Genomic DNA, 26,101 nt, shown 5'->3' with positions numbered 1-26,101 from the left:
ACGGGATTGAGGTCAGCACGGAGAAGTCGAATCATGGTGAATAGCATGACCAACACCAGTGCAGACATCGCCCGGAACGGCTAGAAGAAGTAACCAGCTTCAAGAGATTGGACGCAATCCAAGAATGGTACTAGTACCGCTGAGGTCCTAATAAGAATTGCAATTGCGACTGCAGCGATGGCCAGACTGAGCAGGTTGTGGACAAGCAGTTCCATCAGTTTCCCCACCAAGCACAGGCTCGACAAGTCCCTCGTAGTCTCCATCCTATTTTACGGCTGCGAGACCTGAACGCTTCACGCGGACACAGGATATAGGCATTTGAACATTAATGTCTCAGAAGACTGCTGCGCATCTCCTATACGGTGCACAAGACCAACGAGTAAGTCCGGAACATGACTGCAACACTTGTTGGTCCAAAAGAGCCCCTTCTGGCGGCCGTGAAACGACAAAAGCTGGCTTGGTTTGGACACGTCACCAGGCACGACTCTCTGTGCAAGACTGTTTCCAGGGTACGCTACAGGGACTCGACCTCGAGACCGTCAGAAGAAAAGCTGGATGTATATTTAAAAAAGTAATCATCCTTTCCCATGGATGAATTACTCTCAGCTACACACAACAGACCTGACTGGAAGAGGTTTTTTGTATCGGCGTCCCTCATTTACCCCCAACGGCCAAACCGGTCAAGGGATGGATGATTATGATGATGATGATGTTGATGATGTTGATGATGATGATGATGATGATGATGATGATGATGGTGGTGGTGGTGATGATGATGATGATGATGATGATGATGATAATCATGGTGGTGGTGATGATGATGATGATGATGATGATGATGATGATGATGATGATGATGATGATGATGATGATGATGATGATGATGATGATGATGATGATGATGATGATGATGATGATGATGAATCCGACCTGATACACTATCGTATCTATTATAGAAATTCACAAACTCATAAAATATATCAACAGACAATCAATATATCTTCGAATTAGCACGATAGACGTGTGTTCCGCATACTTGTTAACAGAAAAGTTGTGTTCATACAAATTATATTTTATAAAGAACATAAAAAACATACCAAGTGATGTCTACCTATCAGAAGCACCAGCGCGAACACGACGGAACATGCATAGCTTGGCATACAAACACTACTCAACATGATGGTCATCATCAGATGTCTTTAAGTTTAGTTTCTCCCCCAGAACCATCCCAGTGTGGAACAGACTACCAGCTTCAGTAGCTGAGGCCCCCTCTGTGGTATCCTTCAAGAGGGAGCTAGCGACGCTGCATTTCTAACAAGGGGTTTTACTCCCAGCTGGTTGTATGGCCAGCTGGGATTACTAGTATCTCTCTTTTTACTTCCTTTTACTATGTATCTATTCTTATTATTCCTAATTTAAATATGTAGTATTGTGTACTTCATATGTATTATCTCTTCTAACCTTATATACTATGAATATATACTATTATATTGTACTTAATTTGTATCACCTCTTGTATTTTTATATCATCTATATTTCTATCCATCTCTATACTTTTGTATTAAGCGCCACTACCCGTTGAGTAATTATCAAGTTTGACTAGTCAACGCACCGATGTAGACGATGTAGATGAAATACCATACATTTATACGCTCTATGTACGTTTTACTATGCAGACAGACGCGGTCTCATTGACATTAGATTGCATGAAGATAACCTATAGATTTATTTTGTAGATTTTACTGCAGACATGAAAATGTTAGTTTGTTGCCAACACTCTGTGGTGTCAGTGTTGAGATTGTATGGTGGAGTGTAACCTTATTTTGAAGGGTCTATGTAAAACTGGCAAAAAAGATCTAGAACGAGGTGGTTTAACTATTTGACCGTAAGATCATGTGTTTTTTTATTTTTGTTATACTTTAAAAAAATGACAGATTTATGTAAGAAACTTACCTCGTCTGCGTATCGTTACGAAAAATCGTCAAATGTCCTTTGTTATTCAGATTTGATACTTATTTCGGATTTAAAATTTCGGATATAATCTCACTCAGAGTGGAAGCAGGCAAAAGTTACCCAGCGCTTTCTGTAATTTGTTATGAAATTTAGATTCAATAATAGAAAACTACACAAAAAGATAGACACTTTTGCTCGAAAGTGATGCATATGACGGATAGGGTAGCACACACTTTAATAATTATTTAAAAAATAGAGATTGACAGAAAAACAACAACAATTATCAACAACATCAACTCTATTTAAAAAATACAACGGATCTATACTGGTGTATGAAGCCTTAATGTAAAAATATGGTTGACAAGGATTTCAAGTTTTTTTTTCTTGATATAATTTTTTATGTTAAAAATAACAGACCATCATCTCATCTTTGCCTGTGGTCTCATCGGGAACATAAGCCACATACCAGCTTCCTTCAGGCATCTCGGTTCTGAGCCAGTCTCTCAAGCTGTCTCCAGGTCTTACCCAACTGCTTGGCATCTGCATTCATGTCTTGGCGCCAGGTGTAACTAGGCTGCCCTCTCCCCCTTAAGGGTTCCAGGTGAGAGATTGCCTTGTCAGATTAGACACAGGCTTGCAAAGCTGGTGGCCTATCCATTGCCATTTGCTATGAAGGATGTCTTCTTCCAGGGGCTGCTGCTTTGTTCTTCTCCATTATTCTTTGTTAGCAATCTTGTTTGGGCAGCAGATCTTGATGATATTCCTGAGGTCTAGATTTTCTTCATGCTGGTGACCGTGATTCTCCATAGAGTAGTATCGGCTTCTTGATGGTTTTAGGAGTTTTCCACCTCTTCCAGCCCCTTGCCTTGGACTGTGATGGGTATGTTGTTGGATGCATTGGTCTATTGGCTCTTCTCTCTGTTGATAGTGAGGCCCAGTGTGGCTAAGTTGTCCCAGTCTTTTTCTGCATCTTTTGTTTAGTGTTTCAGAGAAGAGCAACGTTGAGGTCATCCAGTCTATTTCCTAAGTATCCACTGGATTCTCTTTTGCTTTTGGTCCCTTGAGGTTTACAGCAACTGTATGATATCATATGCAAGCTTATAATTTAGCCGTGCTCTGTGAAAAGGGGGTTTAATGAATGTGCGTAATGTGTCATCCAAGATTAGCCTGTGCAGTCTTACAGACAACACTTTCCACTTATATGGTATTTTCGTTTACAGAAAGTATCTGCTTTGCAAAAAGCCAGTTTAGGCAGAAAGTGTCATCCTTGACTAGCCTGTGCAGACTTCACAGGCTTATCTGGGAAGACACTTTAAACACATGCATTTAACCCCTTTTTCACATAGCACAGCTCATTTATTAATTTATAACAAGCATTATATTTTCAGATTTGAATTTTGGACCATGACTTGGATCATTTGGGGCATTTTTGACAATCAATGATGGTTGGAAAAGCAGAAAATGAAAAAGGCCGTACATTATTTAGTGTACAGACGTTCAAAACACTTATTGCAGGGGGTAAGTGTTTTGGACAACATTTAGATCACAGGAAATACTCTTAAGTTTTTAGACACTTAAAAGTAATTATTTTATTTGGTGTCCACAAATTTAGATAATTGTTTTGACAAAGTGTCCCAAAATTAAGCGACAATAAGGATCTTTGAAAATTAAGAATAATTTAAACATTTCATTGACCATGGCATACAGGTTGAGGTATAATTATGTGTATTGAGTCAACTTTTTTCAACGAACAATAACACGCACATGTAAATTACCACAACATATAGTTTTAATTAATTGTGTATATATTTCACTTGAAGGTGTTGGGTTAAACCATTTTCAATACACAGGTATAAATAGATATTTAACCAAAAATGAAAATGTAAAAATATATATTTGAAATTTTAAGCACTTGAAACAAAATGTACCATACTTATTGTGTATAACTGATAGGTGTGGCAGGATGTTGTGCAAAGACAGCTGTAGCGCCGCTTGATAGAGTCAAGATTTTGATGCAAGGCCACAACAAATACTACAGAAACACTGGTACTAAAACTTCTTTGTACAGAAACACTGGTACTAAAACTTCTTTGTACAGAAACACAGGTACTAAAACTTCTTTGTACAGAAACACAGGTACTAAAATTTCTTTGTACAGAAACACAGGTACTAAAACTTCTTTGTACAGAAACACAGGTACTAAAACTTCTTTGCTTTGCATAAGGGATATTCCTTTGTACGTTCAAAGTTTCTGTAAATAACATTGGTTACCTTTTTTCTGAAGACCAAATTTAGAATAAGTGCTGTTTGCTTCAAAGTGTATACTAGTAATTATTATAATGCCCCCCCCCCCCCCCCGCCCCTCCCCCTTCAAGGAAGCAGGGGCGTATTGCTTTTCAACTGTCATTTATTTGCTGGGATGGTCAGTATAACATTCATTTCTGCAGGATATCAATCAAACATTTAACCTCCAACCATGCAAATTAGTATATTGTTTACTAGGGAGAAAAGGATGACGCCTATTCATTTTGAGGTCAACAGGTAAAAGGCCACAGGCGCTTGTACAATTGAATTAAATAGGTATGTTGGTCATTCTAAGTTATACCCATTCAAAACATCCATAAAAAGGACTTATGCACAGATTGTGAAGGTCGTTATTTTATTTTGTAAATATTTATGCCCCCCCTTCGAAGAAGAGGTGGTATATTGTTTTGCACATGTCGATCAGTCCGTCCGTCCGTCAGTCCGTCCACCGAATGGTTTCCAGATTATAACTCAAGAACGCTTACGCCTAGGATCATGAATCTTCATAGGTACACTGATCATGACTCGCAGATGACCCCTATTGATTTTCAGGTCACTAGGTCAAAGGTCAAGGTCACAGTGACTCGAACTAGTAAAATGGTTTCCGGATGATAACTCAAGAACGCTTACGCCTATGATCATGAAACTTCATAGGAACATTGATCATGACTCACAGATGACCCCTATTGATTTTCAGGTCACTAGGTCATAAGTCAAGGTCACAGTGACAAAAAAACGTTTTTACACGATAGCTGCCACTATAACTGACAGCCCATATGGGTGGGGGGCATGCATGTTTTACAAACAGCCCTTGTTTCATTTGGTTTAAGTGTGCAACATTTTATTATTGTATCAATTTCTAATGATGATTTCTCTTTAATGAAAGTGTATTTTAAGTGTGAGTTAAAGTAATTGGTTCTCAATGTTAGCTATTGCAATCACTGTTTGTCCGGCGTGAGGTGTTGTCAGTTGTGTGTTGCGTGGCATGCAGTGTGCGTCACCAACTTATAGCTTGTTATTACTTTATTGGCCACATTTTACATCTAATCTTGAAGAAAAATATCAGAATAATTATAATGACAATATCTAGGCCGAGTTTGAATGTGGGTTAATAGCTTCAAAAACTAGGTCACTAGGTCAAATCTTAGAAAAACCTCCTTACTCATAGTATGACTCCTTGACAAAACTTATTATTTGGAGAATATGTAGGTGGACTTAAAAAATATAGTTCATGTGTACCTTAAAGCTTGTTCACTAGGTCATATCTTAGATAAACATTTTTACCACTCTTGAGGCCACATTTATTACTCGATCATAAAGAAACTTGGTCAAAACGTTTATTTGAAGAATATTTAGGCCAAGTTCAAATCTTGGTTACCGGTATGTGCATCCAAGAACTTGGTCACCAGATCAGATCTTATAAATCTGTTTACCACTCTAGAGGCACATCTATGACTCAAACATGATAAAACTTGGTCAGCATGTTATTCTTGACTTTTTTTAGACCGAGTTCAAATCTGGGTCATTTGCCTCCAAAATTAGTTCCACAGGTCAATTCTTACAAAAATTGTGTTACCACTCTAGAGGCCATAATTTTGCCATAATCATGATGAAACTTAGACAGAAATAGAATGTCTGTCTTGGAAAAATCTAGACTGAGTTTTAATCTGGGTAACTGTGTTGAAAAACTTGGTCGCTGGGTCAAATCTTAGAAACACTTTCTTAGCACTTTAAAATAAAATAAACTCATGTTAAATGTGAGAGTGTCTTATTATGATTGAATATAGGATTGATTCAGTTGCCTCCCTTTGACTGCAGTTTTATTTGTGATTGTTCAGTTTAGTTATGTGTATGATTTGTGTGCTATTTTATTATTCAAGATTAGATTATTTGTATGCTTCCTTTAGAAAAATAGCAGTCACACTTCCCATCTGTAAGTCTTTTGGTGTGTGAGAACATTTCTGTCTCAGCTTTAACGTCATATATTGATGGAATTTTAAAGAACTTTGCACGAATTTCCACCATCACATGAAGAGTGTAGCACCTGTCTCCCTACCTCAAAGGTCAAGGTTCCTCTTAGAAGTGAAGGTCAAGGTCGCTATTAGTAGTGAAGGTCAAGGTCCCTCTTAGTAGTGAGGGGTCACAGATGGCTATAAAACGGCTTGAAAATTCCTGCCTCAGCCATACTTTTGTCATATATTGAGGGACCCCTGCCTCAGCCATACTTTTGTCATATATTGAGGGACCCCTGCCTCAGCCATACTTTTGTCATATATTGAGGGATCTTAAAATAACTTGGCACACATGCAATCCATCATAGGATTACACATCACTTGTTATACTTGTCTCCCTACCTCATAGGATTACACATCACTTGTTATACTTGTCTCCCTACCTCATAGGATTACACATCACTTGTTATACTTGTCTCCCTACCTCATAGGATTACACATCACTTGTTATACTTGTCTCCCTACCTCATAGGATTACACATCACTTGTTATACTTGTCTCCCTACCTCATAGGATTACACATCACTTGTTATACTTGTCTCCCTACCTCATAGGATTACACATCACTTGTTATACTTGTCTCCCTACCTCATAGGATTACACATCACTTGTTATACTTGTCTCCCTACCTCATAGGATTACACATCACTTGTTATACTTGTCTCCCTACCTCATAGGATTACACATCACTTGTTATACTTGTCTCCCTACCTCATAGGATTACACATCACTTGTTATACTTGTCTCCCTACCTCATAGGATTACACATCACTTGTTATACTTGTCTCCCTACCTCATAGGATTACACATCACTTGTTATACTTGTCTCCCTAGGATTACACATCAATTGTTATACTTGTCTCCCTAGGATTACACATCACTTGTTATACTTGTCTCCCTACCTCAAAGGTCAAGTTCAAACTTGAGACTTCAAAGATGATATTTTGTCTGAAAAAAGCTTGTATGTACTTTGTCATTCATCAGACTATATTAAGATAAATAACCACCATGAGGAGACAGCATTTTGTGTGTAATAAGCATCTGCCTTAAAGTTCAATGTCATACTTATAGTTCTTAACTCAAATTTGGCCCTGAAACAGCTTGAAAATTCATGTCTCAACTTTATCTTTGCCATATAATGATTGATTTTAAAATAAATTGTCACAATTGCTATTCATCGTAAGGCAATGTGTTGCAAGTTACCCTCTTGTGATTGCTTATGTATGACATAAGCAGAGTTTTGAGTTAAAATTTGAATTTGGGGGCATCCATGCTCTATTGTCAATGCTCTGGAACATTTAGGTGTATCCTATTGTTTTTTACTAAGTTCAGATGTCTATCTTGTCAAGTCATCAACAGTTGGTGTTTGAGAACTCAGGTGAGCACTTATGGTCCATCATGGCCCTCTTGTTTGAAATTAATTGCTTCCTGGCTGGCATGCTGTTGTAATTTTGTATAGGAAAAGCACAACAAATATCAAAAGAATAATATATTGCTATTATATAATATGCTTTTAGCATTATTAATTGCTAGATGAACATTCATGTTTTAAAATTGTAAGTTTTTTTTCTGGCTCCAAACTGTGTAAAGTTTGATGAAATTTCTTGTGTTTCTTTACTGCCCCAAAGGTGTGTTCAAGTCTTTACATACTGTCTACCTGAAGGAGGGCATACCTGGTCTCTACAAGGGCAACTACTTCCAGATGATCCGGATCATGCCATATGGTGCAGTGATGTACGCCTCATATGACCTGTTCAAATCTGTATGTTCATAATGGTGCAGTAATGTACGTCTCATATATGACCTGTTCAAATCTGCACATTCATAATGGTGCAGTGATGTACATCTCATATGACCTGTTCAAATCTGGTCACATTCGGTCACAAACTAGGTTTCTAGGTTTAATAAAAAGAAGAGATTTTGAATACTTTTGTAGCCATATTTGTTACCAAATCCTTGTGGAACTTGGTCAGAACATTTTACCGAAGGATATATCAATGAAGTTAGAAATCCAGTCATGTCTGGTCAGAAACTAGGATTGCTAAGTAAAATTTAAAAAAAAAGCTTGTGAAATTTTTATAGACCACATTATTGTCCATCCCTCCAGAGCTTCAGATAAGGATTTAGTTTAAAGGGTATTTCACCCCATGATATTATGTTCAAGCGTATTTTACTCCTTTGTTTCAGCCATAAAGGGTATTAAGGAATATTTAGGGGTATTTTCTGACAAAGAAAATAGCCTATTTAATCTAGAAATATTATAACTTGTTATTTATAATATTATCAGAATGAATTTAAAATGACGATATGAACTGACTTTCTTTAAAAATATTCCCGCAGAAGCCGCTGTTCGCTTAAAACGTCCCTTTTTGATCCACAAACATGATAGGCCGCCATTTTTATTACAAGCTTATTTTGATTGACTTACTTTTGATTCAAAGGTTAACTTACACTAAAAACTCAAGTGAATTATTGTTTAAAACGGTTAAGCACTTTAATCGATTTAAAATACGTACGAAGATTTGTATTGCGTTTTGTTACATACTGGGCCGATTTTTAATTCATTTTTTTTATTTTTTCAATGCGTATATATGCAGATACGCCTCTTATCTAGAGCATGGATCCGTCAGTCCGTCTGTCACAAAACTTGTTAGGCCACTCCAAATTGATCTGTTGGTTGTTGGATTTGCCGCACATATTTTTTCAAAATGGAAACAAAAATTGTGTTTACCGCTCGCACTCATTTTTGTGTCTTTTTGGAACCAGAGCGCATGTATTTTTTAATTTGTGAAAAAACATCAACAAAAAAAGGCGAGAAGTACATGTTTCGCTGTCGTGACCATTTTAACAAATTGCGATGAAAAGTTGCTGCAGCCAACCTTTAAAAATATAAACACTTCTTCTACGTTCTGTGCCTTATTTGAATGTGTTTGTTTACGTTCGAACATGCATCTATCAGCAGATACCGTTGAAGCATGGTCAATTTCAAACAACATTGGGAAACATGACGTAAGAATTTTTTTATACTTTTTCTTCATTCAATGGGCATATGGACGGAATTTCCCTATATGTAGGCAATTTTTTCCTATCACACAATTTTAAGTGAAAAAAAAAAACATAAACTCATTAAATGCTGGTTCTAAAAGTTTCACAGGGACAATGTTTTATAATTTTTAAAATACATGATTGACGGAACATGTTTAACAGCTAGGTCCGTGTATTTCAGAAACATCAAATAAGTTCTTTGTTATGTATAAATTTCAGAAAAATACAATACCGTACTAGTCATTGATATGCCCCTTTAAAAATAAGGTAGCGACAATGGATTATATGCAAGGCCTTTGTCCGACTTTCTGTCATTATCCTTTTGATGATTGTCCCTCTTCAAGTGTAATTACAACATGGTTTACATATTCACAGCTTGCAACATGGTATACCTTTTCACAGCTTTCACTGCTTTAAACTTCAAACAAATATAAGCAGCAGTAGGTAGACATGTGTCCCTCACTTCAATGATATGGTTTACATCAATTACATGTATATTTCATGGTCAAAGGTCATATGCAACTTACTCCTATAAATATGAGATCGATATATATGTATAAGAATAGATTTGAATGTAAAATATAGCTGTTTAAACCTGTATCTCTTGATAATGCAATATTTTTCTATCAATATGTGATTTTTTTATCCTTCACTCCTCGCTCGCTGGAGAATTTTCCTGTTTAAATTTTATTTTTGCTCGCCTCTTCAAATTTTTTTCTAAATAAATCCGTAGACCAACAAACTTATTTGGAGTGGCCTTAGGGCTATATCTCAGAAACTATATAAGATATCATGAAACCTCATAGGTGTATAGATATCAATAAGGAGAAGTGCCATACACAATAACCATAACCCTTAACTTTAGTTAAAAAGAGTTATTGCCCTTTTTTTTGTATGATGTAACTTTCAAGGGCTATATCTCTGTTACCATGCAAGACTTTAACATAAAACTTCATGGGTGTATTGATAATAGTGAGGAGAAGTCGCATTTCTAAGAACCATAACCGTTCACTTTCTTGAATATGAGTTATTGTCCTAAGTTGTTTTTGTATGATGGAACTTTTCAGGGCTATATCTCAGATACGATACAACATTTCAAAATTAAACTCTATGGGTGTGTTGAAATCAATTGGAAGGAGTACCATGCACAAAAACCCTGCACTTTCTAAACTAATTGGTATTGCCCTTTGTTTTTTTATGCCCCGGAAGGAGGGCATATAGTGATCGGAGCGTCAATCCGTCTGTCAGTTTGTCTTTCGGTCACACTTTGCGTTTAGGTTTTGTGTTTAGGTTTCGAAAAATGCTCCTAACTTCTATGTCGCTTCAGATAGCAACTTGATATTTGGCATGTATGTGTATCTCATGGAGCTGCACATTTTGAGTGGTGAATGGTCAAGGTCATCCTTCAAGGTCAAAGGTAAAAAAACAAATCCAATGGAAGTAATAAGCTTCAAAGTGAGATAATTATCTGTACCTGCCAAATGATAATTTTTTTTTTTTTATAAATCAAAGAGGCGCAGAAGGGGGCATTGTGTTTCTGACAAACACATCTCTTGTTGTATGATGTAACTTTTCAAGGCTATATCTCAGATACACTATAATACTGTATTTCAACATGGAACTTTATCATTTAGGATATTGGCAAGTCATACAAACAATTACCCTACACTTAATCATTTTTATGATAATACCTTTATATCAAGGATTTGTACCCATCCATAAACAAATTTGGCAGGGTTTATCATTTCAAGAAATATGCTAAAACTTGTCAGTATGTTTGTTCAGATGATGTATTAGCAGAGTTCGAAACTGGGTTACCTGGGATCAAAAAGTGGTACACCAAGTTAGATTAAAGAAAAAGATATTGAAAACTCTAGGCCACTTATTCTTCGTGAAACAATGGTCAGAAAATTTGATCCAATGATTTCTTGAATGAGTTTGAAACTGTGTCTCTTGGGTGTAGACCAAAACGTTGAACCAAAGGAAAAGCTTGTGAACATGCCAGCGTCACATTTTAAGCCCACTCCTCATAAAACTTGGTTAGAACATTTGTCCCAGTGATATTGAGACATTATGATAATCATCGGTACTGATGTCTTGTCCATATTTAAAACTATGTCATGTTGGGTCAATAAAATGCTTGTGAACCCTCTGGAGGCTACATTAATTGCCAGATCTTCATTGAATTCTAGAATTTGTATAGTAACCTACAACTAGTTCTTGGTGTTTTATACATGTTTCTTTTTTATGTCCCCCACCTCTATAGTGGGGGAAATATTGTTTTTACCCTGTCTGTTGGTTTGTGTGTGTGTTTGTTTGTTTGCCCCAACTTTAACATTTGCAATAACTTTTGAAATATTAAAGATAGCAACTTGATATTTGGCATGCATGTGTATCTCATGGAGCAGCACATTTTGAGTGGTGAATGGTCAAGGTCATCCTTCAAGGTCAAATGTCAAATATATAGCTTCAACGCGGAGTAAAAGGGAGCATAGTGTTTCTGACAAACACATATCTTGTTTTGTACTTCTTTTACATGTCTGAATGTTTGGCCTTTCTGACAAACACATATCTTGTTTTGTACTTCTTTTACATGTGTGAATGTTTGGCCTTAATGTTGTGTATGAAAAGGTTTTGATGTTTTGTTAAGTTTAATCTTGTTTTTCCTGTTTTTTGCAAAAAGTTTTATATAAGAGGGTGTTCAACTGTTTTCACTTCAAAGGCTTTTTATGTTTTTCAGTATTTGCAACAGTTCACCCACCATGTTCATCCAAACTTTGTTCATTTAACTTCTGGTTCATTAGCAGGTAAGAAGTTGAATGAAATTAACTGCTTTTAAGATAAGTTTTAAAAAAAAGGAAATTTTCCACAATAAGTAAAAATGTTATGAAGACAATTTTGCAAAATCTCAAATTATTTGCTAGTTACCGGTTTTGAGTTTATCCAGATAATGCACATGAGCAACACAGATATTGCGTACGATCCATATTTAAATATGATACTCCTTGATCTTGTTGTGAACAAAAAAAGTTTCATTGTTAACCTACTCAATGAACAACGCAACAGAATATGCTGTTCCCTAAGTACAGCATAGTAGATCACAGTTCCATTTTACATTATAAAATATTTGTAAAGCTGTGTTAGAATTACCTGGTATACATGAAGTAACCCCATATAATCCTGTCCTAGGTATGACAGCGGTGGTTCTCACATACCCGCTGGATGTGATGCGGGCCCGGATAGCATTCCAGCTGAAGGGCCACCACATCTACCACGGGGGCATGATTGACACAGTGCGCACCATATCCCAGCAGGAAGGGATCCAGGCCCTGTACAGGGGAATGTTCACATCACTACTTGGGATGGCACCCTATGGAGGTGAGAATCATGATGTCTCAGGCTGTGAATAAGGATTTTTTTTCCTTTAGTGCTTTTCTGCTTATTAAATTGTAATTGCAAGTGCATTGCTGCTAAAATGTGGTTGAGAAATGATTCAACTAATCATATACTATAAAAAAATATTTTGCTTTTTCAGGTTTGCATTATGTTACTCAAATATACTTGTTATTACAAGCTTATAACACTAATAATCATTTTAAAAGGTTTAATTTCTGAACAATCACTGCAAATGTTGATCCACAAAAATTGTTCAGTTTCAACAGCTGCGTCATTTGCCTAAATAGCAGAACAACAACGGTAGCACAATTGCTTTTTGGTCAGCAACAAATCATTATGACTCAAAAGACCAACAACTCCCAAAACTTCCATTCCATTGTATTAAGTGGATATTACCGCATTTGTATGTTATAGGTTTGTCTTTCTGGGCATTTGAAAGGTCCAAGACATTACTGCTGGCCCGGTTCCCGCAGGTATTTGGGAGCCCACACAAAGACATTCAGCAGGGACTAAGTCTGTCAGTGCCTGCCAAGCTAATGTGTGGCGCCATGGCTGGCGCAGTGGCACAGACAGTGGTGTGAGTGGATCACAGGATCATATGCTTATATGTGACTTGTTCTGTAAAAAAGGGGCTTAATGCATGTGAGGAAAGAGTTGTCCCAGATTAGGCTGTGAAGTCAGCTAAGGCTAATCAGGGATGACACTTTCCTTTTTATGGAATTTTTCATTTGAAGTAACTCTTCTAAACAAAAATCCAGTATAGTCAGAAAGTGTCATGTTTGTTGTGTGTTGTGAAGTGCAGAGGCTTATCTGGCATGACGCTGTACACACATGCATGAAACTAAGAACAAGACCCATGTACATTACTTTTGAAGCAAAACTAGGAAATTGCTTTCATTTTTAGCTCGACTATTATATATGAAATATATATAGTGGAGCTATCCTACTCACCCCGGCGTCGGCGTTTCCGTTTCCGTGCAAATGTTAAAGTTTTCATACTACCCAAATTATTTTCATTGTCCCTTGACATATTGCTTTCATATTTTGCATACTTGTTTACCAACATGACCCCAACCTATAAACAAGAGCAGACAACTCTATCAAGCATTTTGTCATAATTATGGCCCCTTTTCCACTTAGAATATGCAGCAAATGATAAAGTTTGCATACTACCCCAAATATTTTAAATGTCCCTTGACATATTGCTTTCATATTTTGCATACTTGTTTACCATCATGACCCCAACCTATAAACAAGAGCATACAACTGTATCAAGCATTTTGACAGAATTATTGCCCCTTTTATACTTAGAATATGCATATTATTGATAAATCTATGTTAAACTTTGCGTACTACCCTAAATATTTCCTATATCCTTTGACATATTGCTTTTATATTTTTCATACTTGTTTACCAACATGACCCCAACCTATGAACAAGAGCAGACAACTCTGTTAAGCATTTTGTCATAATTATGGCCCCTTTTCCACTTAGAATATGCAGCAAATGTTTAAGTTTGCGTACTACCCCAAACATTTTTAATGTCCCTTGACATATTGCTTTTATATTTTGCATACTTGTTTACCAACATGACCCCAACCTATAAACAAGAGCAGATCACTGTATCAAGCATTTTGACATAATTATGGCTCCTTTTACACTTAGATAATTGAACATTTTGCTTAAATTGCAATAGCTTCTTTATTTATGATCACATTTTATGATTACTTTCACAAAACTACACTTACCTTAATACCACAATGGATTCCACCCAAACAATACCCCACGCCCCATACCCAGAATCCCCCCCCCAGCCTCCCCCCCCAGCCCCCCCAATTTTTTTTTCTTAAACATCATCTAATAAATTACTCCCCCCCTACCCCCCAGAAATATTTTTTTCCCTTTTTTTTTATTTATGAAAGATCGTCTAATAAATGACCACACCCCACATTATACCCCCTCTCAACCCCCCCCCCCCCCAAAAAAAAAATTGTTTATTTTTCCTTTTTTTTTCTTGAAAGATCGTCTAATAAATTATTAAATATATGAACAATTTCCCCATGATGGCTTACGTTATACTGTCAAGCACTTGAATAGTCGAGCGCTGCCTCTGACAGCTCTTGTTTCAGTCATATTCAAACACAAGTTAGACTTTGATTTGATATGTTTTAAATAAAGAAATTGCATGTGTCTATTGCATGTATATGATAATAACCATAAAATACCATTGATAATACAAGTTTGATGTTATTTGAGCCATGCCCTGGGGAAACAGGACTTACTGCATGTGCTTTTTAGGTATTTTTCATTTTAATGAAGTCTGTTGTATACAAATGTTAAGTCTAGGTGGAAAGTTGTATTCCAGATTAGCCAGTGCTGAGTGTTGATGGCTCAGCTATGCTGTTCTAACATGATTGATGGCTCAGTTATGCTTTTCTTACATGATACTGCTCATCTATACTTTACATGTAGACAAATAATAGATATAGCAGTTTGTTAAACATCTTGTTGCAGAATGAAGTCCTGAACATAAGAACAGTATAGAAAAATAGAGTTTATTATGCTCCCCCAAATTGTTTTTGGGGGGAGCATATAGTCGCCGCTTTGTCTCTCTGTGCGTGTGTGTGTCCGTCCATCCGTGCACAATTTTTGTCTGGGCTATTTCTCAGCAATTAATGAACGGAATTTACTTAAACTTTATGGAAAGCTTCACTACCAAGAGGAGATGTGCATATTATCAGCCGGTTCTGGTCGGATGTTTTTTCACAGAGTTATGGCCCTATTTTCCATTAACTGTACATATAGTGCAATTCTTGTCCCCCCAACTACTGTTCAATGAAGCTTTATGGGAAGCTTAACTACCTTGAGGAGAGGCGCATGTTAACGTATTTGTGGGTTCTGGTTAGAAGATTTATTTAGAGAGTTATGGCCCTTTGAAATTTTTAAGTTGCTAAACCATCCATCGTTTTATTTTGTCCAAAGTTATGCCCCTCAAGACGTTTCCTTTTATCTGAATATATAGTGCAATATTGTGGAAAAAAAACAAACTTTGGGGAGCATCACCCGTCTCTGACGGTTTCTTGATTTTTGATAGCACAAATACTTTTCATAGCATATTAGTATCAATGGAATTTTTTTGGTTATTTATCTTTCAATAAACAACTTTATATAGTTCTTATTGTTGCCTATTTAACAGCTTTGGCTAAACCCTTAGTACTTTAATTCCTACAAGCAAAACTCCAAACTGCTGATAATTAATTTATACAATGAAATATAAGACAATTAAACTAATTATTTTTTTTATCAGAAATTTGTGTTGATAAACTGAACATGTTGTATGCACAGGCTAATTAGGGACCACACTTTCCAATTGTATTTTTCGTTTGAAGGAAGACTCCTCTTGACGAAAATCCAGTTTAGGCGGAAAGTGTCATCCCTTATTTGCCTTTATCGGGGACGACACTTTATGTGCATGTATTTAAGCCTGTTTTCTCAGAGCACGTTCGATGTTTAGGTACCCTCTGGATGTTGCTAGGAGAAAGCTGCAGCTGTCAACCATGTTATGTGAGCCACACAAATATGAAGGGTACGGTCATTATACATAATAACTCCTGCTACCCTTTATAGTCATAGAACACATATTGTATCATGCTTGATAAGGAAAACATATAATATGAAGTGGACAGAATAGCCTAAATACCTCTCCTTCATTATGAAGCATACATCCTATAAGCCACAAACTACCGGGTATAAAGTGTACACTTATTATCTCCATTACATTATATGCCATACATTATAAATAATGAGCCACAAAAAATGAAGTGTACAGGATTGTCTCCCTCACATTACAAAGCATACATTCTATACTGAGCCACAAATGATGAAGTGTACAGGATTTCCTTTTTACTTTACTTACATTATCAAGGGATTAGTGTCAAGGTAAGTGTACAGGATTTCCTTTTTACTTCACTTACATTATCAAGGGTATAGTGTCCAGGTAAGTGTACAGGATTTCCTATTTACTTCACTTATATTATCAAGGGTATAGTGTCCAGGTAAGTGTACAGGATTTCCTATTTACTTCACTTACATTATCAAGGGATTAGTGTCCAGGTAAGTGTACAGGATTTCCTGTTTACTTCACTTATATTATCAAGGGTATAGTGTCCAGGCTTGCCTAATTAACCACCTTACATTGTAAAATAATGTGGCAATTAGAAGAAATTTCATTTGAAAGATCTGATTAGCATGATAGCTAACCTATTTTGTGTTTTCATTTCAATTTATTTGAAGATATTTGTTCACCGATATAATTGAATTGCCAGTCTTTTCTTGCACATTTTTTTCAGTTATTTGTTCAACGGTTTTAACCATGGCCAGTTATGCATTTTCTATGTTCTATGTACATATACATTGTAATGCTTACAGATCAAAATTTAATGTAAAATGTTCACATAACAAGGGAAAATAGGCACATTTTGCAAAATCAGACTGAAAATGTGGTAATCTCTACAGAATAATCTTTTAATTCTATTTGTTAAATGTATGCCCATCATAACCAAATAAATGAAACCAGGAATTGCAACTCTATCTTGTTGCGAAAAGTATGGTCATAAGGCCATACACAAAATATGGTCATCAGGCCATACACAAAATATGGTCATCAGGTCATACACAAAATATGGTCATCAGGCCATACACAAAATATGGTCATCAGGCCATACACAAAATATGGTCATCAGGCCATACACACAATTTACAACAAATGAATGTGCAGTGCAGTTGGTGATGATTGTGCAACACCATGATATTGTTGTGTCTAAAGTAACATTACTTAAAGGGGCCTTTTCACAGATTTTAGCATGTTTTGAAGTTTGTCATTAAATGATTTTTATTGATAAATATAAACATTAAATTTTAAAAGCTCCAGTAAAAAATCAAAAATAAAATTTAAAAAAGAAAACAAAAGTAGCCCGCTGCAGGGCTCGAACCAGTGATCCCCGGAATCCTGAAGTAAAAACGCAACTGAGCTATCTTGCCAAGCATACATAAGACGCGTATTTTATACGTTATATAAGCAATCTTTGTAGTTTAACAAATTTAAACGACAACAACAGAACTCTCCAAATTATTCAATCGTTTCGCGTTGCAACGTGTTTATAATTTTTACGTTTTTAAATCGTCAAAAGATGCATATAATGGCTATATTAGACCATGGCAAATGGTCAGTAATACTGTTTCCTCACAAATATCATAACTAAATAAAAAATTTGCGAATCTGAAACAACTTTTTTCAATTTTGTCAATTTACCAAACCGTGAAAAGATCCCTTTAAAAAAGCCCTTAAACAAAGTGAAAATAGGTTTTAGCAGTGCTCACGCTGCTGCCAGACATTATCGCCAATGGCGATTATTTTATCCAACTGGCTATTATTTTGTAAAATTGTCTAAAAAAATGGCGATTATTTTATCCGCCGACATAAAAAACGAGAGCGCCGATGGCGCTGAAAGCATAGTTGCAAGATACAGGGAAGTTGCTGCTGAAGTAAATGTTTAGGTCAAAATATACTAAATAGTTTCCTTATATGTTTCGATGTAAAAGCGACAACTTTGAGCGAAAATAAATACAACATTTTGCACATAGAGACCCCCATAACCATACCTTTTCTTGACGGGCATTCTTAGCTGAATCGATTTAAGCAATAAAACAGATTTGTCATGTTCAAACCAAAAACAAATTCGACTCAAATCAAAATCGACTGTTAATGCGCCTTTTTCGGCCGTTTTCTAGTGGATTGTAACCTTTTGCAGTGCCATTTTTTACTTTAATCTCCAACTTTATCCTATTTCAGGGATTAAGTAGTGAACACCTATGCTTACCCTATCAATATCTCCAAACGATAAAACCAGAACAAAGTGTATAACATGCCTTCGAGGAAAATATGATGATTTGTTTAGAAAGTACAGCCCTTCATGACTCGATTATTTAGTATATTGTAACCTTAACGATTGCTGACATCACGAGTCGCCCCCCTTGTTAACAAAATGCTCTATTTTTAGAAACGGGAATTCCAAATAGTGACGAATGTGAATGGTTACAAAATGACATAACTATGAAAATAAATACGTAGAATTACATTATTTCACGCATACCATTATGCAACCATCCGTTTTCTTTTCCGACTTGATACATTTACAGCTTTCCATTTAATATTTTACAGACACAGCACTCGTCCAGAATTCGCGCGAATCCATTAAATCCGATGCCACATTTAAACCGTTAACTCTACTCGTAACGTAAATTTCTGGCTCAAAGTAAATCATTTTAACTTCAATTAACACATCTCTATTACTTTTAAACTCTACTTCATCAAATCCATAGAAAGGCACGTCAGAATCCATGTCATAAATCAGAAAACATTCATCGTACTCCGCCATTTTTTACACATTTTCAAAGAATAAAAGTGCTTTATGCCCCACTTCCTGCTGAGAATATGTTTTAGTTTCTATTTATAATTAACCGATGAAATGTTACATATACTTAAACCAGGGCCTTATTAAAACAGTTATGTAAACATTTGACCTCTCACAGAACAGTAAACGAAGGAAATAGAAATTGGGATCCCATATAAATTAGGTGTGAGGTCACTATCAACAAGAACAGAATTGTTTTACGAACGAAATTTGTTTTAGGTTATAAGAAGATTTTTTGACATAAAACGGTCTTAGAAAAATTCACTAAAAACGGTGTCAGCAATATTCTTGGAAGAAAACGTTAGAAAAACGTTTCCCCCCCAAAAATTGTAAGAATTACCATATGCTAAATTAAATAGATATTTCGTCTGATTTTTGATCAGGTAAGGCTTCATAATGGGTAACCGATAGATGTGGATTTTTGAAATGTGGTATATACCATAAGCATAGGTGCGTAAACGCACCTATGCTAAAAATTACCTCCAAAAGTATTACGACGATTGCGAAACGCTTGTAAATCGGGCATTCACAGCAGGAAATCTCGATATAAACGACATTACTGTGTACACACTCGACCTGTGTATTGTCACGCGTCACTTAACTTCTGCGACATCGTTGCCTAGAGCGTTTTTCTCAATCAGTGTCCGACAAACGTGATATATTTCGGAGTACTTCTTTAATCTCCCCATGCTTTATAAATTATCGTTAACTGTCAGATCATCGGTATTTTTTGCGCAAATTATTATTTAAAGGGATCTTTTCACGCTTTGGTAAATTGACAAAATTGAAAAAAGTTGTTTCAGATTCGCAAATTTTCGTTTTAGTTCTGTTATTTGTGAGGAAACAGTAATACTGAACATTTACCATGGTCTAATATAGCCATTATATGCATCTTTTGATAATTTTAAAACCTAAAAATTATAAAGCGTTGCAACGCGAAACGATTGAATAATTTGGAGAGTTCTGTTTTTGTCGTTAAATTTTGTGAAACTACGAAGATTGCTTATATAAGGTATAAAATACATCAAGTGTGTGTACTCGGCGGAATAGCTCAGTGGGCTAAAGCGTTTTTACTTCAGGACTCTGGCAGGACTGCAGGGGTCACTGGTTCGAAACCTGCTCCGGGCAATGTTCTTTTCCTTTTTTAAATTTTATTCTTGATTTTTTACTGGAGCTATTACGATCCAATGTTTACATTTATCAATATAAAGCATTTAATGATTAAGTTAAAGAATGCCAAAATCTGTGAAAAGGCCCCTTTAATCGTCATTATTGAAAATCGCCGCGAATATTGTCGGCTGGTTTTGTTTTTCACGCCGTTTTTTTTTGTAATTATATTACGATGAACATTGCTTGATGAATTAATTATTTAATCCCCATCAACTGATTATCCCCGTAATTACCGCTGTTTGTCGTCTGCCCCAACATTTCTTTATGTGTGATAATGATATAATTTATTTTGTAATTATTTGGTTTACGTTGCTCAAATAATACCGTAATTGCTTTAAAGTCAGCGGCCGCTAATGGTCGTCTTCTTTAATGTTTCTTTATAATAAAGAAGCCGATTTTGTTATTTTCGGTAATTAATGTGTTTTTGTTGCTCAAATTACTAATGAACGTTAAAAACATTCGAAACTTCTCAAAGGTAAGTAGTATAAAAACTTGAGATTTGCAACGTTGCAATTATTCACGTTTCAATATGGGTCGTCCCAAACGTAAGCTTTCGCCATGATGTACATGACTTTGTATGTAAAGCCATGCTAATATTTTAGAAAATGACACAATGATACATGATGTACATGACTGTGTATGTTTGTATGTACATGACTTTGTATGTTAAGCAATGATAGTATTTTAGAAATGACACACTGATATCATGCTTGTTTTTCAGTAAATATAACAAATGAATAGATATACAACATTTAATAAAACATATATAAATTGACATTTTTTTGTTTTTGCCTTCAGTACCGTTGTGCGGAAAAGCCCGCGTCTGTTTTGGCTATTATTTTTTTAAGGAAAAAAAAATGGCTATTATTTTCTGAAGGCCAGAGTGAGCACTGGTTTTAGTATCTGTTACATTACCACATGTATAGAACAACAAAATACAATTTAAAAAAAATAATTAATCAATACACGCTCACAAAAGTCATTCAGTGTATGCATGTTTATCATAAGAATATTTGTTTTATGCAAGTCTTGACATGAAAACAGACTCATTATTATTGCTCAACAATAAACTATAACTACATATTATTTTTCTAGTTTGGCAACTAGTTACTTAGAGTTTGACCCTAAAAAATTGATTTCTAAGTATTAAAAAAACAACAACATATATTAAATACACTAAAAAAATAAAAAACTATTACATGTACTGGTAATATGGCCTGTGTATACTGGTATATGCACCAATGGTGATGCTTTATTCAGGAAGTCGTTGTGGCAGATATTGAAGACGGTTCACCAGGACCATGGCTGGGTAAAGGGGCTGTTTAGGGGCATCACAGTGAACTACTGGAGGGGCATCCCGGCCACTGCTATCTCCTTCACCGTGTTCGAGTCCATGAAACAGATCTTCGGGCTTGATACTGGGGTCTCCAGATAACAAATGCTGTGGCCCACGTTTCGGATGTCTTTTTTCATTTGTTTATGTTGCAAGCATTTGTTTTATGGTGCATATTTTTTTATATCTTCAATATTGTGTATCTGATTTGTTAACATGTTATAAGCTTATGGTCTTCTCACCTGAGCATTAAGTGCTCAATAGTGAGCTTTTGTGGTCAGTCACTCTTCAGCTTATTGTGTCAATATTCTGCTTTAAAATAACTTGTCTGAAACCACTTGATGGAGTGTAACCATTTGGTGGATCTTACCAAACGTGGCAGGAATTACTTGTATCCCTTTCAGTTTCAGTTCTTGTTTAGACACTAGAGTTGCCAAGATATTTCTGTTAAAAATTTCCAACTTGAATTGAGTTGGAGCATAAATTATGCTTTCTTATGTACAATATATAGCTATGAAAATGTTGTCTTTATGCGTCTAAAAAGGGCTGCACTGTCCATCTGTACGCCCATCTAAACATTACTGTCTCAACCATAAATTTGCATTGTATTGAAAGATTTTAAAATAACATCATACATATTAACGTTGATAAGAGGTTGTTGTATTTACCAACATAGCTTCCATCTCAAAAGGCATGCACATGAATTAGGCCCCGTTTTCGAAGATCAAGGCTTATATGATACATGATTTTAGAAAGGAAAATATCTCTGTATTGAAATTGTTAAATGGCTTAGCCTTTATAGAAGGTTTGAAGTTGCAACTTTCTAATTATAGAGAGTATAATATTTTTAACTATAGCTTTACTTTGCTGTTAATCAGTTAATTTTTTTTTAAATTATCATACATTTTTGCACGTCATTTTTTTATATAAATATTTTGTGCGTAAAAAACATGTAAATACTGATTAATTTGTTGTTGAACTGCTTCTTGTCTCCAGTGCAATTAAAGAATTTTTAGATAGAAGACAATATAGTTCTCATTTCAATTGCACACATTTTTATGGAATCATGCTATAATCAATTTTTGACATGATTATTTTTTTCAGCCTTGTTCTGGGAAAACTGGGCTTAATGAATCTGCATAAAGCATGGCCACATATAGGTCTGTGCAATCTGCATAAAGCATGGCCACATATAGGTCTGTGCAATCTGCATAAAGCATGGCCACATATAGGTCTGTGCAATCTGCATAAAGCATGGCCACATATAGGTCTGTGCAATCTGCATAAAGCATGGCCACATATAGGCCTGTGCAATCTGCATAAAGCATGGCCACATATAGGCCTGTGCAATCTGCATAAAGCATGGCCACAAATAGGCCTGTGCAATCTGCATAAAGCATGGCCACATATAGGCCTGTGCAATCTGCATAAAGCATGGCCACATATAGGCCTGTGCAATCTGCATTAAGCATGGCCACATATAGGCCTGTGCAATCTGCATAAAGCATGGCCACATATAGGCCTGTGCAATCTGCATAAAGCATGGCCACATATAGGCCTGTGCAATCTGCATAAAGCATGGCCACATATAGGCCTGTGCAATCTGCATAAAGCATGGCCACATATAGGCCTGTGCAATCTGCATAAAGCATGGCCACATATAGGCCTGTGCAATCTGCATTAAGCATGGCCACATATAGGCCTGTGCAATCTGCATAAAGCATGGCCACATATAGGCCTGTGCAATCTGCATAAAGCATGGCCACATATAGGCCTGTGCAATCTGCATAAAGCATGGCCACATATAGGCCTGTGCAATCTGCATAAAGCATGGCCACATATAGGCCTGTGCAATCTGCATAAAGCATGGCCACATATAGGCCTGTGCAATCTGCATTAAGCATGGCCACATATAGGCCTGTGCAATCTGCATAAAGCATGGCCACATATAGGCCTGTGCAATCTGCATAAAGCATGGCCACATATAGGCCTGTGCAATCTGCATAAAGCATGGCCACATAGAGGCCTGTGCAATCTGCACAGGCTTATCTGGCCAACACATTTTACCTTAACTGCATTTTTGCTTAGAAGAGAATTCCTTTAACCTCAAATTGCCAAATGTTGTCCCTGGTAAGCCAGTGCACAATCCACATGCTGATCTGGGACGACACATTATGCACATTCATTTAGACCAGTTTTTTCCGGAACAGAGCTCATCTATTGGTCAAAACACCACTCTGTTGTTTTGTGGTGTGGCTTGTCACTCAAGTTCATTTAAAAAAAGATGGAACATGGGCAAAACGCCTTTGACCATTTATACACTTATAAACAAAGTAAAGTAAAAGTATCATTGTATAATACAGAAACAATCATGTTAATAAACACAAACTACAATCAAAAGTGTTCAAACATCATGTAAAAACATGTATTTACATCTATTAACAACAGTTTTATTCGAGCTTACAGGTAATTGATAGACAATATTTTTGGGGTTTCATAAATATTTATTTAAGCAGCATATACTTGTAATTTGCATGACATCATTAATGAATCTGGCAAAATTGTTCATGAAATAAATTTTCTGACAATAGATAATGTTAATAATTGCATAAAAGTTGTCCAGTTTGATCGAATACACTATTTTCTTTGTAGATCTTTATAGATTTGGCAAGTTAGAAAGAAGTGTTATTAAGATTTAACAGTGTTTTACTTTCATATTTACATTTACGTTCTCTTTTATGTTATATCTACCAGTATCTATTTTCAATTTATGGGTCTAAATCTTGATAAAATAAGTGGGACTTAAATAATGTCCTCAAGATTTCACCTATGCATCAGAACTACCTGTATTCAGAATTTTTGAATAATGGAAGTTATAGCTTGCTGAGTTATGCTGTTGTATTGCAACTTTTGAACTATACTCTTATGAATGATCATAGTTTCTTATTGCCTTGAGGTAAATGAAGGTTAACCCTTTGCATGCTGGGAAATTTGTCATCTGCTAAAATGTCGTCTGCAAATTTCTAAAATTAGCATTTTCTTCGATTTTTTTCAAAGAATACTATCAGAATAGCAAACAGTTTAGATCCTGATGAGACGCCACGTTCTGTGGCGTCTCATCTGGATCCAAACTGTTTGCAAAGGCCTTTAAAATTCAGCTCCAGCGCTTTAAGGGTTAAATATGTGAACCTGTCAGTAAATAAATATTTCATCATAATGTTTGCAATATTGTTATTACTAAGCATTTACACACGTTCACATGTGATGTTTTGTTGGAAAATGTATGTATGCAAGACATGCAGTGGTTTTTAATGTTATTTATGTTTCTGGGATGAACACATGTAGTGATGTGAAACTATTTATTGATGTTTATAAATCAATAGTTTTAGTTGTATACAGTTGTATATGAACATTCTAAATGTGAAACTATTTATTGATGTTTATAAATCAATAGTTTTAGTTGTATACAGTTGTATATGAACATTCTAAATGTTTTATTTATGCACATTTAATGCTGTATGTCACTTTTACCAATTATTTAACCATTTTTAAAATACATTATGCCTATTTATGTAAGCCATAATGTTTTCTATAACTAACAAGAAAAGTCAGTTTGTCACACAGATTTATATGCCCTGTCTAGTAATGGTGAGTGCTGCAATTTTTTTGTACTTTGGTGCAGTAAATTATGCAACAAAAGGCTAATTTATTCCATGTTCTTTTATATTAAATAACACCTGGAGTGTTTGATGTATGACTATGTTCGCTTCAAATTAAATCCAGAATAATATTTATCTTTAGTATTTTGCCTTTTACAAGTGTTAAATGCACAGCAATTTATTTCATGTTATATTTAATTGAAACATTGATAATAAATATACGCATTGTTTTATTAATTTAAATAGCACAAAAAAGGTATCTGGACCTGCTTTAAAAGGCCATGGGAGACAGCCGGACAACTTTTTCTAAAAAAATGACATTAGAAATACAAATAATATTTTATTACATTATAATGCTCCCACCTAAGGAATATTGCTTGTAACTTTTACGAGTAAAAACGGTTATTTTTGCGGTCAACTCACAGCTCTTGTTTCAACATTGTATATGCTCTAAATACGTCATTATCAAGAACATTGTGTTTTATACAATTGAAATTTTAAACATTTTCAAATTTTACAAAGTAGCTTTAACATTGTTCTTGCAGCTAGTCGTTTCGTATTTTTTAATCTTGACATGCTGACAATGTTGAATGCTACTTTTTATGTTTTGTGTGTTTCAAACAATTTGTGTGATGTTTTTTTTAATTTAAATTGTTGATGTATGTACTTTATTTTAACAAAGAGGTTGACTTTTGTTTAAATGTCAGTATTTTTTTTAATGTTTCAGATTTATTATGTTGAATGTACTTTGTTGGT

At 35.5% G+C, this 26,101-nt stretch overlaps 1 protein-coding gene and 1 long non-coding RNA gene across 6 annotated transcripts in view; both read left to right on the top strand.

Annotated features, from left to right (window-relative positions):
- Positions 1-1,774: 1,774 nt before the first annotated feature.
- LOC127865973 (solute carrier family 25 member 16-like) lies at positions 1,775-22,596 on the top strand. 4 transcript variants are annotated; one of them, XM_052406128.1, is made up of 9 exons: positions 1,775-1,885; positions 3,342-3,471; positions 3,907-3,999; positions 7,898-8,031; positions 12,055-12,121; positions 12,504-12,692; positions 13,125-13,287; positions 16,225-16,296; positions 21,614-22,596. In XM_052406128.1, the coding sequence occupies exons 2-9, from the start codon at positions 3,393-3,395 to the stop codon at positions 21,786-21,788; spliced, it is 972 nt and encodes a 323-aa protein (XP_052262088.1). In that variant the 5' UTR covers positions 1,775-1,885; positions 3,342-3,392; the 3' UTR covers positions 21,789-22,596. The 4 variants fall into 4 exon arrangements, with proteins under 4 accessions (XP_052262088.1, XP_052262089.1, XP_052262091.1 ...); XM_052406129.1 differs by having other exon boundaries at positions 1,785-1,866; XM_052406131.1 differs by lacking the exons at positions 1,775-1,885; positions 3,342-3,471; positions 3,907-3,999 and adding an exon at positions 4,024-4,029.
- A 9-nt stretch (positions 22,597-22,605) lies between these two features.
- The window catches only part of LOC127865974 (uncharacterized), a 7,800-nt gene continuing 4,304 nt past the window's right edge, over positions 22,606-26,101 (top strand). Inside the window, exons 1-2 of one of the 2 annotated variants that reach the window (XR_008042835.1) lie at positions 22,606-22,918; positions 23,603-26,101. The exon at positions 23,603-26,101 is cut by the window's right edge and continues 4,304 nt beyond it. This is a non-coding gene — a long non-coding RNA (uncharacterized LOC127865974). Of the gene's footprint in view, positions 22,955-23,602 lie in introns of both variants that reach the window. The other variant, XR_008042834.1, reaches the window with a different exon arrangement.

This window comes from Dreissena polymorpha, chromosome 2 (genome assembly GCF_020536995.1).
Source record: "Dreissena polymorpha isolate Duluth1 chromosome 2, UMN_Dpol_1.0, whole genome shotgun sequence".
NCBI lineage: Eukaryota > Metazoa > Mollusca > Bivalvia > Myida > Dreissenidae > Dreissena > Dreissena polymorpha.
The sequence above is the reverse complement of the archived record's forward strand: the minus strand, read 5'-3'. Positions and strand labels throughout refer to the sequence as shown.